The 13227-nt window shown below is 31.0% G+C and overlaps 3 protein-coding genes and 1 long non-coding RNA gene across 5 annotated transcripts in view; 1 reads left to right on the forward strand and 3 right to left on the reverse strand.

The window, feature by feature from the left end:
- Positions 1-639: 639 nt before the first annotated feature.
- LOC105451889 (protein maelstrom 1-like) lies at positions 640-5477 on the reverse strand. Its single transcript, XM_011692608.1, has 10 exons — positions 4648-5477; positions 3848-4052; positions 3104-3490; positions 2316-2485; positions 1983-2246; positions 1635-1823; positions 1534-1570; positions 1313-1378; positions 1049-1111; positions 640-936 (listed from the first exon to the last, which is right to left on the reverse strand). Exons 1-10 carry the CDS (start codon positions 4783-4785, stop codon positions 920-922), a joined length of 1536 nt encoding a protein of 511 aa, XP_011690910.1. The 5' UTR covers positions 4786-5477; the 3' UTR covers positions 640-919.
- An 889-nt stretch (positions 5478-6366) lies between these two features.
- On the reverse strand, positions 6367-11359 carry LOC105451890 (gephyrin). The gene is made up of 11 exons (XM_011692609.1): positions 11098-11359; positions 9935-10083; positions 9635-9822; positions 9368-9575; positions 9008-9289; positions 8859-8925; positions 7982-8096; positions 7617-7892; positions 7348-7487; positions 7068-7255; positions 6367-6984 (listed from the first exon to the last, which is right to left on the reverse strand). Exons 1-11 carry the CDS (start codon positions 11126-11128, stop codon positions 6757-6759), a joined length of 1872 nt encoding a protein of 623 aa, XP_011690911.1. The 5' UTR covers positions 11129-11359; the 3' UTR covers positions 6367-6756.
- A 154-nt stretch (positions 11360-11513) lies between these two features.
- On the forward strand, positions 11514-13064 carry LOC105451892. Its single transcript, XR_974641.1, has 2 exons — positions 11514-11597; positions 12176-13064. It is a non-coding gene; the product is annotated as an uncharacterized LOC105451892 (long non-coding RNA).
- The window catches only part of LOC105451891 (CLK4-associating serine/arginine rich protein), a 5101-nt gene continuing 4492 nt past the window's right edge, over positions 12619-13227 (reverse strand). For both annotated transcript variants that reach the window (XM_011692610.1, XM_011692611.1), the window contains exon 14: positions 12619-13109. In XM_011692610.1, coding sequence (XP_011690912.1) covers positions 13091-13109 — 19 coding nt within the window. In that variant the 3' untranslated portion in view covers positions 12619-13090. The remainder of the gene's footprint in view (positions 13110-13227) is intronic.

Genomic DNA, 13227 nt, shown 5'->3' on the forward strand with positions numbered 1-13227 from the left:
TATATATATATATATATATATATTAAACCACAATTTCATATATTATAGTAAGAAAAAATCTCTTAATAAAGAAATTACATAATATATATATATTGTATATGATAATCAATATATCAATTATATTTGAGTAGTATTTTTAGTAATATAAATAACATAAATTTTGAAAATATTTTATATTTTCAAAATAATATAATAATATTAAATACCAAAATATCAAAATAATATATTAAATATCGAAATGGGAGATTAAAGTAGAGATTTTATAGTAACTGTTTAATAATTATAATCACATTTATTATTACGTACATGAAATAACAATTATTTTTATTTTCTGATAATCATTATTAATAATATCTTATAGATAACAAGACCAAATATTATCAAAATTCATTTTGTAAAGTTGGTTTGATTTCTTGAAACTTACACTGTGACAACTTCTTTCTTAACAAATATCATATTTCTTGAAATTTACACTGTGACAACTTTCTTCGTCTTAACAAATATCATATTTTTATTGATTGTTGTGTGAAATTGTTAATTTTTTAATGAAGATTGGGCGTTTATGATAATTAGAAAAAAAATGAAAAATTTATCATGTATGCATTGTTATAAACCATGGAAGTTAATAAATGGAGTTTAAATGATATCAAAAAGTATACCATATAGTTTCTTTTTTTTTTTCTAAATAAATGTAAAGTTTATAAACGGATTATACGTTGAAAAAATTCTCTTATTATTTCCAATATTTGAGATGCGCATAAAAAAATTTGTAAGTACCATCGTCAAATAAAAAATCTCTTTGGTATAATATAATATAATAAAAAAAAAATTACATTATGAATGATATATCTTTTATCCAAAACTCATCAAATCAGTATTGAAGTTGTCTCAGATTTTATATATCCTTCCAAAGATCTGTTTATGCATGTCCTTTTCCTACAAAAGAAATTGGAATAAAATTCTCACAAAGAATATCTACATAGTTTAATAGATGAGATCATTCACTGTATAATAAACGTATAATAAATTTATAATAATAAAACATTACCTCTGCCTAAAGGCGCTTTTCTTACTTCCGACTTTCGAGATTTGATAGATACACCCCTTCCTCCTATATATATGTTTATTATTATTCGCGAGTAATTAATACAATTGAAAAGCTATATTCAATTGTTATATATATATATATATATATATATGAAAATACATATGATTAATTACATCTTTCTTTTTTGTGTATTACAAGATTATAGTATAGAGAGAAAGATAGTAGTAATATTATAACATTGTATAGTGTTGAATATTAACTTACCAATAGGAGGAAAGTTCTCATCGTCTATTGGAAGAAAATCGTCTGTAGCAGTAACGTAAAAGCGTGCTAGAAATAATTATAATACAGTATATGTAACATAAAATATAAACATTTTATAGTATTTTATGCAATAGAAATATTTTATTAATAAAAAATAAACAATTAAAAAAATTTATAAAGTATCAATTATTTATAATTTAAGCAGAATTTTTCAAACTTACGATCAAGATTTGGAGGGCGTAATGGTTTTTCATTTAACTAAAAATATGAAATTAGTAAACATATTTTTTCAATTAATGTAAGATTATATAAGAACACATACATATTTTGGCACATATCTAGTTCCTTCTTCAATAGACGTAGCATTTTTATTAACATTTTGGTTAACAGGTTCATCACTGGCAGACTCTTTGCCACAATCAATAACTTGCACTGGTTTTGATTCATTTCGTCGGCGCATTTCATCTTCATATGTTCTACTAGAAACTTTTAATCTATGTTGTTCACTTACCTATTGCGAGATAATTAATAAAAATCATTAATTGGTACTATTACGTGTTTTATAAAATTATTTAAATAAATATATATATAATGTGCCTGTTCTCACATGCCTAAATCCCTATAATATATTTTTAAATATACTACACTATATTTTTAAAATATTACTTACGCCTGTCATAGATAAAATTCCAATAGCCTCAGATTGGCCACCATCTCTGCCACCAACTTGCAAGCTACTCATTAAATGACACAGATTATGTTTGTTAGGATCAGAATTGTCAAGATCAGGCTTATTAGACTTGTCAGGTAAATGTACTCTTGGTTGCATTTCGATGTCAAGTGGATCACAAAACTCTTCGCACAATGTCCATGCCCATTGATACAGTACAGATTTGCAGCAGTATTCATGGCCTCCATCAACGTATTTATGAAACTAAATATTACAAAATGACATTATAAATATAATACACTATAAAATATCATAAAATAATAAACTACCTACCTCACATTCATATCCTTTTTCAAAGATATATGTAAATTCTTTAAATATTTTTTCAGAATAAATAGAAATATGATGCATATCACGATCACTTCTTTTCTTATACAGTTCATTAGCCAAATGTGTAAACAATGCTTCCATTTCATAAATTTTAAACTGCTCTTTATCTTGTTCTGGAATAGAAACAAATTTACATAAATCGTATGTATCAATACAAAACACATCTAGAAAATTTGTATATGCTGTAAAAAAAGCTATTATTTTCAAGAAAATAATACCTTTCTTTTATTTTTACAAAATTATACTATCTCTTAATTTACTTTTCAATATAATTATCAAAGTATTCTATATTATCTCTTCTTTTCTTAATAAAAAAAAATATTTAATAAAATACAAATTCAACATAAATAAAGCGAAGAAAGATATTGAAAAATAAGCCATTGATGACAGATTCCTCTTTGAACAAGGTTTATAGACACAAATCATGATAAGTGCCTCAATTTATATAACGATATTATGTTAAATGGAGCGAGGAAAGAGAAGAGAGAAAGGAGGAAGGAGAAGAGGAAGAAGAGAAATAGTTATATATATATATATATATATAACTTAGAAAAATAAAATATCTTAAAAATTATTTTCTAAACTTATAATATTACTACTATCTTACTCTCTATACTCTATAATCTTATAATACACAAAAAAGAAAGATATAATTAATCATATGTATTTTCTTATATTATTATTAAATATGGTCTTATTAAAATATTAGATAGATATAAAGGTGCACTTACTTGTTACATCACACAGTTGTGCTATGAAAGACTGTACTGGTTTTGTAAATTCTTTTGTTGTATAAAGATAAGTATATCGGCCTGCAAGTTGCCTAGATTCTAGGAAATTTATCAATTTCTCATATATAACAACAAAATCTTTCTCTCCGCCTTGATATTCCACAGGTATTTTATGATCATTCGCACTCGTCTCCAGTGCTTCCCGTCTATATCCTAATGGAATTGGAGCACTGACAATTGCATGATGTATCTCTTCTATACCATTTTCGAAGGAAAAAATTCCAAATGCATATTCGGCCGGGAAATATTCAAGAGTGTTGTTAACACTGTTAAGCTTACGGAAAAACCAGTTGACGTGAACAAAACAAAATTTCACTTGTGGCAAAACTGCAATAATAAAGAATATAATAGTGTATGTATAGTATATCTTATTTCAATAATTTAAATTTATCAATCAAAATTTATTAATCAAAATTAATATATGTACTTGAATTTTATTGTTGTTCAAATTTGATTTCAAGATTTCCAATCCAAACAGAGAAAATTAATTCAGCTTGTGTTAAACTTTATATACAGATTTATTATACAACTTCATGATTCTATTTAACATACTTCTAATACTTTTTGAATTATGCGTCTTTAAAGCAAAAGTCACCTTCAAATTTAATACAAAAAGTGTCAAATGTGCAGCAAGTTACTTTAAAATTAATTTCTACAATAAATTACATTACATAATATACGTACTCTTAAGATTTAGGGATGAGTCAATTATTACTTTTATATTTTCGTGCATATTTTCTATAAATCTTCTTGCTTCCTCTTCTTTCTGCTCAAGCATCCTTATTGACTCTCCAAATGATGTTTTCTTGTCTTTGCTTGATATTTGTGACGCAATTTTATCATTTTTGGCCTTAGCTCCAAAAAAACCTTTTTCTTGCTTAGTTAAATTCTATTAACCAAAAGGAATATCCATTTTATTACAAAATTAAAGAAAGATATAAACTAATATATAATCCTACAAAATAAAAGTTTTTTCTTATTTTTACTTTTGTTTTGTAATTTTATATAGGCAACATTTTTACTTTTTTCTTGATATAATATATGTAACAATCTCAAAATATTAAGATTTTTATTTTTTAATAAAAATATATAAAATAAACTTTTCCATCAAAATCTTCGATAACAGATTTAAAAAATTATATTTTTCATAAGTTTTAATGATTTCTTAGAGTGCTTAAATAGCATCTAATTCTAACCTATTTTTTCCAATTAAACAATATACATTAGATAATCAGGAGGCGCGGTAACGTCTCTCGGTATATTTTTTCGTTACATCGCATCATAATTATATTTTCATATAGGAAAGAGCAAAAGTTAAATCAGCCCCACCACATTCTTATACATCTATATTTCCCGCCAAATTCTTCGAGCTCTCCGTTCGACTTTTCAAGCAATGCAGAATTAGAATTATTTGGCGTTGGGAGCTAACTTAATGAGTTTAATGACGGTATCAAAAATAAGTGCCTGCTCCTTTATAAACATACCTGCCATTCCGCGTTACAGTCCGGATCCTGTTGAACGTCCTTTAATCCATTAGGGAACTCGTTGCCTTTCGCCTCGGCGCGTTTCTTCCAATCGAGCATGAAGAAGAAGAATGCATTTCTACCTTTGTTCTTCGGCATTTTGTCGGCCGCTGAGAGGCTTCCTTCGCCTTGTGAACGCTCTGAATTGTGAGAGCGATGTAGCAAATTTAACGGGGAGGTAGGTTAGGAGTTCGAACTGATTAGATTATCAGGATTCAACACAATACGCTCGATCACTTAAGTCACTGACTCGACTGCCCTTAGCCTTTAAGCTGCCATGGTGCCTTCCACTTCCTTCTCTTTGTAATGGCGACCACTTCTATAGACCGTAAGCCTGTTCCTTGACGTTATAGATTATGCGGAAGTACACCAGGAGAGGCAGCCACAATTTGACTTACTCTTTTAAGCTGAACTGTACGACACTACGTGTTACAATTCATGCACTTAAATTGAGACAGTCGTGCAATTGTGCCCCGAAAAGAACAAAGAAAAAAGGACGAAACATTCGATGCCAGGCTCAAGTATAACGAAAAGCACAGGTCTACTAATTACAATCTCAAAAAAAAGCCGGTTATTCGTTTGTGACTCGGTCCACTTGTTGCTGCAAATGAAGCGTTTCTTTAATTGGTCAATTAGTAAAATGCTTTCTTCTGATTGGTTAATGAAATGCCCAGAAGGACCGTATTCGTAGCACAAAATCAACAGGCAAGGGCAGGCGAGCCGCGAGAGCAAGCAAGAGCAAGCACCTCCGCGCGCGTCAACAGTGTCGACATCTTCGATTTGATCTCTCGTGGGAGTTGGGAATCGTCACGTGATCACGAGTAAAATTCAGGACCGAAATATACCGAACAGAGCAAATATTGGTCCTGTAATTTATAAACGTGGTATTTTCAAAATGATCAGAAATTCTGCAACAGTTATACAATAAGCAGTGCTTTAAACGTGAGATATTCCCGGGAATATGCAACAACCCCATTGGTTTGCTCTTAGAAACACAATTAATTTATTACAATCAGGGGTCGGTCGTATTTAAAATAATTAACATTATTAATTAAAATATGTATTTTAAATAATAAAAAGTAAATGAGTTATTTAGTATATATATTTATTATTTTAAATAGCTTCTGTTTTATTTTATATTTAATATTTTAAATATGTTTTTGAAATCTATTTTATATTTTTCATTTTAAATAAGTACGTCGTATTAGTTTTTTATTGACCCCTGCCATATTTTATTTCAAATAAGTTTCTGAAATTTTTTTTATATTTGTTATTTTTAATAAGTCGTATCAGTTATATTTTACCGACTCCTGATTACTATAGATAATTATTAAGATCGTCTGCACGTATGTATATATATGTACATTCCTGTCGCGTTGTATATTTTATTGATCCAATCGAAAAGAAAATATACGCAGTTACGTGACCGCGCAGTTTTTCACGAAATGTCCTTATTGATTATATATACTTGTATATACTTGTATACTATTATATATACTTGTGTATAAATCTTTTATGCTCAGAGGTCTGTTTATGCTATGGGCTTTCTTCAAAAGTTTTTCTCATTTCTTTGCTATTCTGACATACAAAATTCGTTTCACTTAATCCCTCATGTTCCACAATTAGTACAAGATGTGGATGCTGTGCGTATTGATATATTGGAAGAAAAAGAAAGACGTCTTTTAATTAATTATCACATATATATTAGCGAAAACGCGAAAGAGATCAGATTTTAGCCTCGAATGCTCTCGACACAAGAACAAATTCTACATATTTTTATTTTAAAATATGTTCGAATATCTAAAAAAAAAAATATTTTAAAGATAGCAAAAGAACTTTTTCATAAGAAATTGCCTTACGAGTACCATAACGAAATTTATAATAATGAATAAGATATAATTTGAAATGAAAATATTTTATTTTGAAAAAACGTTATAAAGCTATAAAGAATAAAAATGTCTCAAAAATAATTTTCTTGTAATATTACGAGCTATTACAAAATAAGTTTGTCCACATTAAATGTAGATTTCTAATTGGAACTTCATTGGACACATCTTAATATTATAAAGATTATTTAAGACTGATGAGCATCGCTGGCACGACGTCACCCTCATCCAACGTTTGCTTCTCCTCTGTTCGCCCCGGTAGCATTAGGAGCGCGTTACATTTGCAGCTGAGCAATCTGCTGCTGATTTGATCTCCCGTGCCGTAAGCCTGTGGGTACGCCTTTTTGTCATTCCACTTCAAGATCGCTCTTGCGTATTCGGGACGTGGATCCAAATTATACCTCGACGTTAACTGTAACGTTAAAAACAAACGTTTGCATGTGTATTCGTGCGTGTTGCTGCTTCAATGCAAAACGTCGAGATGATCTCACGTACCTCAGCTTGCACTACGACTGGCTCCGTGAGGTCGCCGCGCATGTTGTTCAGAAGGGGTAAGAGGAACAAACGTGCAGTAACGACAGCAGACACCGGATTTCCCGGCAGGCACAGGAAATATTTCTTTCTATCCAAGAATGTGCACGTTGCAAACGTCGTTGGCTTTCCCGGCTTCATATTTACACGTCCTGAAACGATTGTATTTTAGTGTTTTCGTATGAGAAATGTGTATTTTAACATATTAATATAAAGATGGTTGAAAAAAAGACGGTATATATACCGAAATGTATATTAGCGTCGAAATGAATCCCTAAAATAGGCTTCAACAGATCTCTATCGCCCATTGACACGGAGCCCGTTGTCACAAGTACATCCACTTTTTTTAAAGCCTTCTCAATTACGTTTACCATTTCTTTCGCGCTATAAAATGATCGTATTAACGTCAAATTGAGAGTGTCAGTTATTTGGAATCACTATATCAATAAGTAGAAAGTACTGCGTGTAACATGCGGTACAATGTATGGGAATGATAAGTCTCTCGACACGTACTTATCCTTCACAATTCCGAAATCCAAAGGATTGAAGCCGTTCTCTTTCAACAGCGAGATTAAAGTTACTCTGTTGCTGTCGTAGATCCGCCCTGGTTTCAAGGGTTCCCCAACTTCCTGCAACTCGTCCCCAGTAGACAGTACACCTATACGTGGCAGTTCGGTAACTGTAATGTATTTGCAGCCGCTTGCCATTAGGAGACCCATTTCCGTCGGTCCAATAATCGTGGACGCACTCAACACTAAGCTTCCCTTTTTTATATCGCAACCGACGGGTCTTTGATAATACAAACAAATAAATCAAATAAATTTCTCTTTCGAGAACACAAAATAAAATCTGTTTTCAAAAGCTATTGACCCACGTACCTAATGTCCTGTCCCTCTTTCGGTTCAGTCAGTATCTCAATTTCTTTTTCCTCTGTCTCATCGGCGCTCTTCGACACTAGCTTCGTATCCTCGACTTGTACAACCGCTGTTGCTTCTGCAATCAGGTAAAAAAGAAAGTAGTGAACACTTTTATCTTTTCAGGGTTGCCACAAAAAAATGAATTTGGAAATTCCTCGACTTTTCCATGATTTCCAGACAACAGTGGAAAATTTTCCATCAATATCAAATATATAATTCTAAATTTTAACGTTTAAAAGATACATATTACAAAAAAGGTAACTTATGTTATTAGAAACATAAATTTAGAAATTTAATAACATAATATAATCCCAAATGCAAATTCAGACCAACAAATTATTAACATCGCTTTGTTGCTTTGACATTGATGTAATGCATTAGAAAAAAATTCCTTTGGTATAAATGAATTTTCCGTTGCTTGGGGACACAACAAAAACTCAGTGGTAAAAATAAAAAGATTCCTATAGATATTTCTTTAATATCGCTAAATATTCAGAATATTTTCGATTGCGATGACGGAGAGAAGTCTCGAGCAAAATCGTAATTTTCGAAAATTTTTTAAATTTTCATACAAAATCATTTCATTCTGTTATTGTCTATTGTTTAATTCTGAAAAAGAATTTTCAAATAAAAAATTAGCAATACATACAAAAACATTGTACAAAAATTGAGTTTCGTCGATAAAACAAATGACCATCTTAAGGAAATTGTGAGCAAAGTTCAAAATTCCAAACTCTTTTATATCTTTCCCTGACTTTTCCAGGTTTTCCCAGTTTTCCAGGATCTGTGGCAACCCTGAGTCTTTTATATAAATTAAGGTGCAATTAAAACTGTTTACCGTCAGGAACGGGCGCGCCAGTGTTCACGCGTACACATGTGCCAGGTTTAAGAGACAGACGATCGGGCTGAAAGTTTTCATTTATTATTATTATTATTTATCATCTTCTCTCGCGTCGCATTGTATTGCTGTCTGTTATTACGACTCACTGCAGTCCCCGCTTTCACGCCACACAACACCGTCCTTTTGCCTTTTCCATCGCTCGCCAATACTGCATATCCGTCTTTTATGGAAGCTCTGAACGGCGGCAGATCGCAATTTGAATGTATGTCCCAATGTAATATCCTACCGCAGGCATCTTTTACAGCCACACTTACAATCTCACGCTTGTTTTCGCTTACAGTCGCGCGTATTATCTTCACCGCTTCCTTCACGGAAATCATAGGAAATGGGGATTCTCTATCGCGTGTTGTCACATTCCCCAAACTTATCTGAAATAATCTCATTGTATTGCACAATTTCGTGTAAAAGCGTTAGGTGTTATTCCCGATAAGAGAAATGTGTCTCACTGAGTTTGTACAAGAAGCATAATGCGAACAGGATGCAACGTCGCTTTGCACAATGTTATGCGTATCTTTTACTTTTTCTTCATTATTCAAGATCACATCTACGGCATGTGGAATAACAGCTATGAGTGCAGTCAGGCACTCTGTTGCAGCCTTGCGTGAACCAGGCAAATTAATAATCAGGGTCTTATTTCGTATTCCGCACACAGCTCTGAAAACATATTAAAAGTTGTAACTTTTAAGAGATTAGGAGAAGTAAAATGACTTTACCGAGAAAGCGCCGCCATTGGAGTTGTTCTTAGGCTCGATAAAAGCATCGCTACAGACAGTCCAGGAGCTTCTTTATGGATAACATTTTGGGTCGCCTCAGGTGTTACATCTCTCTCGGAAAATCCAGTGCCGCCGGTGGTTAGAATTACATCAGCTTTATTATTATCACTCCAATCAATTAGATATTCCTATATGCCATATAAATAAATAAATATGTGAGTGAGTGAGCAAGTAAATGTGTGTGTGTGTGTGTGTAACACACAAAATTATGAAAAATATTGTTAAAATATCTATAGCTACCATTATTGACTTTTTGTCATCCTTCACAATAGCAGTGCAAGGAATTTCAGGGACTCCTTCAAATTTGTATATACTTGTCTTACGGATAAGTTCTTGTAATGCAGGCCCACTCTCATCTATTTTCTTACCACTGGCACAAGTGTCACTTACTAAAAAAATTATAATAAAATCATTTGAATTTAAGAAATGTAATATACAAAATAGATTTATGTTAAATACTTCTTTACAAAGGCAAATTATAATAAGGCTAATATTGTACAAGACTATTAACGGGTCTCACCATCCCAGAGGCCTTAAAATATATGATATCTAAGTTTGGGATTTTTTGTGGATAAATAGATAACTTTATTTAAAAGCTGTTTAGAGGATATTGCTGCACATATATAAGAAACTAAAAAATATTTTTTTATGTACAAAATGGCGATGCAATGGCCTACTTAAGGAATCCCTTTTTTCTGTTTTTTCAAATCGGTCTACAGGATTCCAGGCACACGATTTGATCTTGAACAAAGAATTTTCATTATCTACATATTTTAAGACTAGAGAAGTACACAGGTATTTTTCAAAATAGTTTTTTCTCAAAATGGCAGCTATTTTTACGAAAAGTTCGTATATTTTTGTCAATACAAGTCTTTCATAAAATAGCTGCTATTTTGAGAAAAATCAATATTTTGAAAAATCCCTACATACTTCTCTAGTCTTTAATATGTAGATAATGAAAATTCTTTGTTTTGTTCAAGGCCAAATCGTGTGCCTGGAATCCTTTACACCAATAGAAAAAAAGGGATTCCGCAAGTGTAGGCCAGTATGCCCTTTTAGACATAAGAAAAATAAAAAATATTTTTTTAATTTCTTATATATGTATAATGTCCTCCAAGCAGATTATAAATAAAGTTATCCATTTATCCACAAAAAAATCCCAAACTTAAGATATCATTTTAAAACCTCAGGGGTAGTGAGACCCCTCAATCAATCAAATTATGGAAACATAATATGTAACAATGTTATATAATCATATTTAATTTTCAAACGTGTGTATGACTAAAACATTTTCTAATCTTTTAGTATCAGTTACATACTTTGATATATTCTATATAGTATTCTATATATATATGTATATATATATAGGTATATATTATATACACATATATAAAGCATATTACCGGTTAAAACTGCAAATCTTATTGGTGCCATTGTAGTCTTCTTCAGTAACCTTTTTAGACTTAAATAATTTGTGACTACACGATTTCTTATCTAACGATTAAACCAACGATTATGTGAAGCATGTACACTCTATTTACGATACAGAACTGGAAAGAGGCAAAAGAACACTGAAAAACGCCAGCAACCAGCACTGCCAATAGCTAGCAACAGGTAAACCATTACTTGCCACTATTAGTACTGTCAGCTGTTTTCCGAGTGATACTGTTATCCTGTGATTATTGATTCTGTTCCTTGTAGCTACACTACATTACTTTCTACACTTAAAATGAAATAGATATATGATTACATGTTAGAAAGAAGAAGAGAGAAGATCGACAGTGTTGAGAAGTTTAGCTCACACTCACAACACTCCCAAGGACATCCCTTCCAGTGCTAACCAAAAGTTTATTTTGTGTACGAATCGCTTGTTTGCCATCTGATTGGAAAATATCAGAGTTGGGTAAGTTAATATATTTTTTTTAACTAAGTTAAGTATTAAAGTTAACAGTCTAAAAATTTAACTTAGTTAAGATATAAGTTAGTCCACAATAAAATTAATTGAGTTAAAAGTTATGTTAATAAAAAAAAAGCAATTGAAAAGTTAAAGTTAAATTTTTTCATTTTATAATTTCAGGGTTTTTAAATAAAGTTTCTAAATAAAGTATATATTTGTTATACTTATTTATGTTGAGCCGCGGAAAGGAATCGACCGATTTCGAAGGACTTCTTTCAACATGATTTAACACATTTGCACAGGTCTGCGAACTGCGATTCCTTCCCGCGGTCAGACTATATTTATTATATTATTATAATTGCCTTGATGTTTTCAAATTTAAGTTTGAAAACACTAACTTAGACATGTATTTTATTTTGGGTTTACAAAAAATACTAAAAACGTAACTTTAAGAAAGTTAGATCAAAGTTAATAATTACCAATAAAATGTAACTAAATTAAGTTAAAAGTTAAGAGCCTAAAATGTAACTAAGTTAAGTTAAAATTGTTTAACTTTTTAACTTAACTTTTATCTTTTTAACTAGCCACTACCCAATCCTGGAAAATATTTACAAAGGAACATATTCAACAATTGAAGAACAAGGGCAACAGATGTATTGTCTTTCTTGCACTCTAGTAAATGAGAATATCGATTTATCGAGATTTTAATTTAAAATTAATTGCAGGACTTTGATATTCAAACATGTTCGAACAATCGATATTAGGTTCATTTTATTTTTATTATTTTCTAGATTCAAATTTTTCGTTCTCTCTAACGTCCAAATATTAACATCTATCTGATCTACCTTGTTTTATTTCATCGATGTCTGTATATGCGACATACGTTCTTGTTCTCATATATATAATTCAGATGAGGGATTTAATAAAATAATTTGTTTATATTATATAAAGATGCAATTATGTCGTACTCTCTTGATCTTTTATCTTTGATAATCGCTGATATAAGAGGTATAGAAAGTAGTCAGCGTTTTCCCCTGCTGTGAAATAAACATCTTTATTACTGAAGAATTATTTAACAATAAGAGATACATAGCAAAGAGTGCACTCAAACTAAAATATAACAGTATTGTGTTTTCATCCTTGCTCTTCGGTTACGAAATAAAAATTGTAAACATGATCCTCGCGATAATATTAACTATTTTTACGCAATTCTTCTAATTCTTACATATCGCATCGCGGATTCGATCGATACGAGCACAGAAGTAATGTACAAATACTTCCATTTGTTTGATAATATTGTAAAGCAGATTAAGTCGCGCTGTATATAATTCAAGACGCATTTGAAAATAATCTTGCAGCACGTCCGTATATATACCTTTCCCTCGTTATGCGATTCTTTCGGACATTAACAGCGATTTAAGGAATGCAATTCGAGCGAGAAATTTTCAAAACATCGGTTTCAAATCATTCGGATGGAAGATTAAGCGTGTGTCCTGAAGTCAATAGTCGACTAGGCCTCTGGAATATAACGAATGGCATGGTTTTTTTTTTTTAGCAGTATATACAAATTTTATATACGTCGTCTTATATTTATAGTTGCACCGAATCAGCAATGATCTGTGCTTAATCGATCCCC

Source organism: Wasmannia auropunctata, unplaced genomic scaffold (genome assembly GCF_000956235.1).
Source record: "Wasmannia auropunctata unplaced genomic scaffold, wasmannia.A_1.0 LD336041.1, whole genome shotgun sequence".
Taxonomy (NCBI): Eukaryota; Metazoa; Arthropoda; class Insecta; order Hymenoptera; family Formicidae; genus Wasmannia; species Wasmannia auropunctata.

Excerpts from the sequence above, each read along its gene's own strand:
- LOC105451889 (XM_011692608.1), bottom strand. The coding sequence starts at position 4,785 with ATGCCGAAGAACAAAGGTAGAAATGCATTCTTCTTCTTCATGCTCGAT. Across the intron at positions 1,824-1,982 it reads GAATTTTATCTATGACAGGC|GTAAGTGAACAACATAGATT; the intron begins GTAAGTAATATT and ends ATCTCGCAATAG. Across the intron at positions 1,379-1,533 it reads ACGCCCTCCAAATCTTGATC|CACGCTTTTACGTTACTGCT; the intron begins GTAAGTTTGAAA and ends AATTATTTCTAG.
- LOC105451890 (XM_011692609.1), bottom strand. The coding sequence starts at position 11,128 with ATGGCACCAATAAGATTTGCAGTTTTAACCG. Across the intron at positions 9,823-9,934 it reads ATGACAAAAAGTCAATAATG|GAATATCTAATTGATTGGAG; the intron begins GTAGCTATAGAT and ends TATGGCATATAG. Across the intron at positions 8,926-9,007 it reads GCGTGAAAGCGGGGACTGCA|CCCGATCGTCTGTCTCTTAA; the intron begins GTGAGTCGTAAT and ends GAAAACTTTCAG.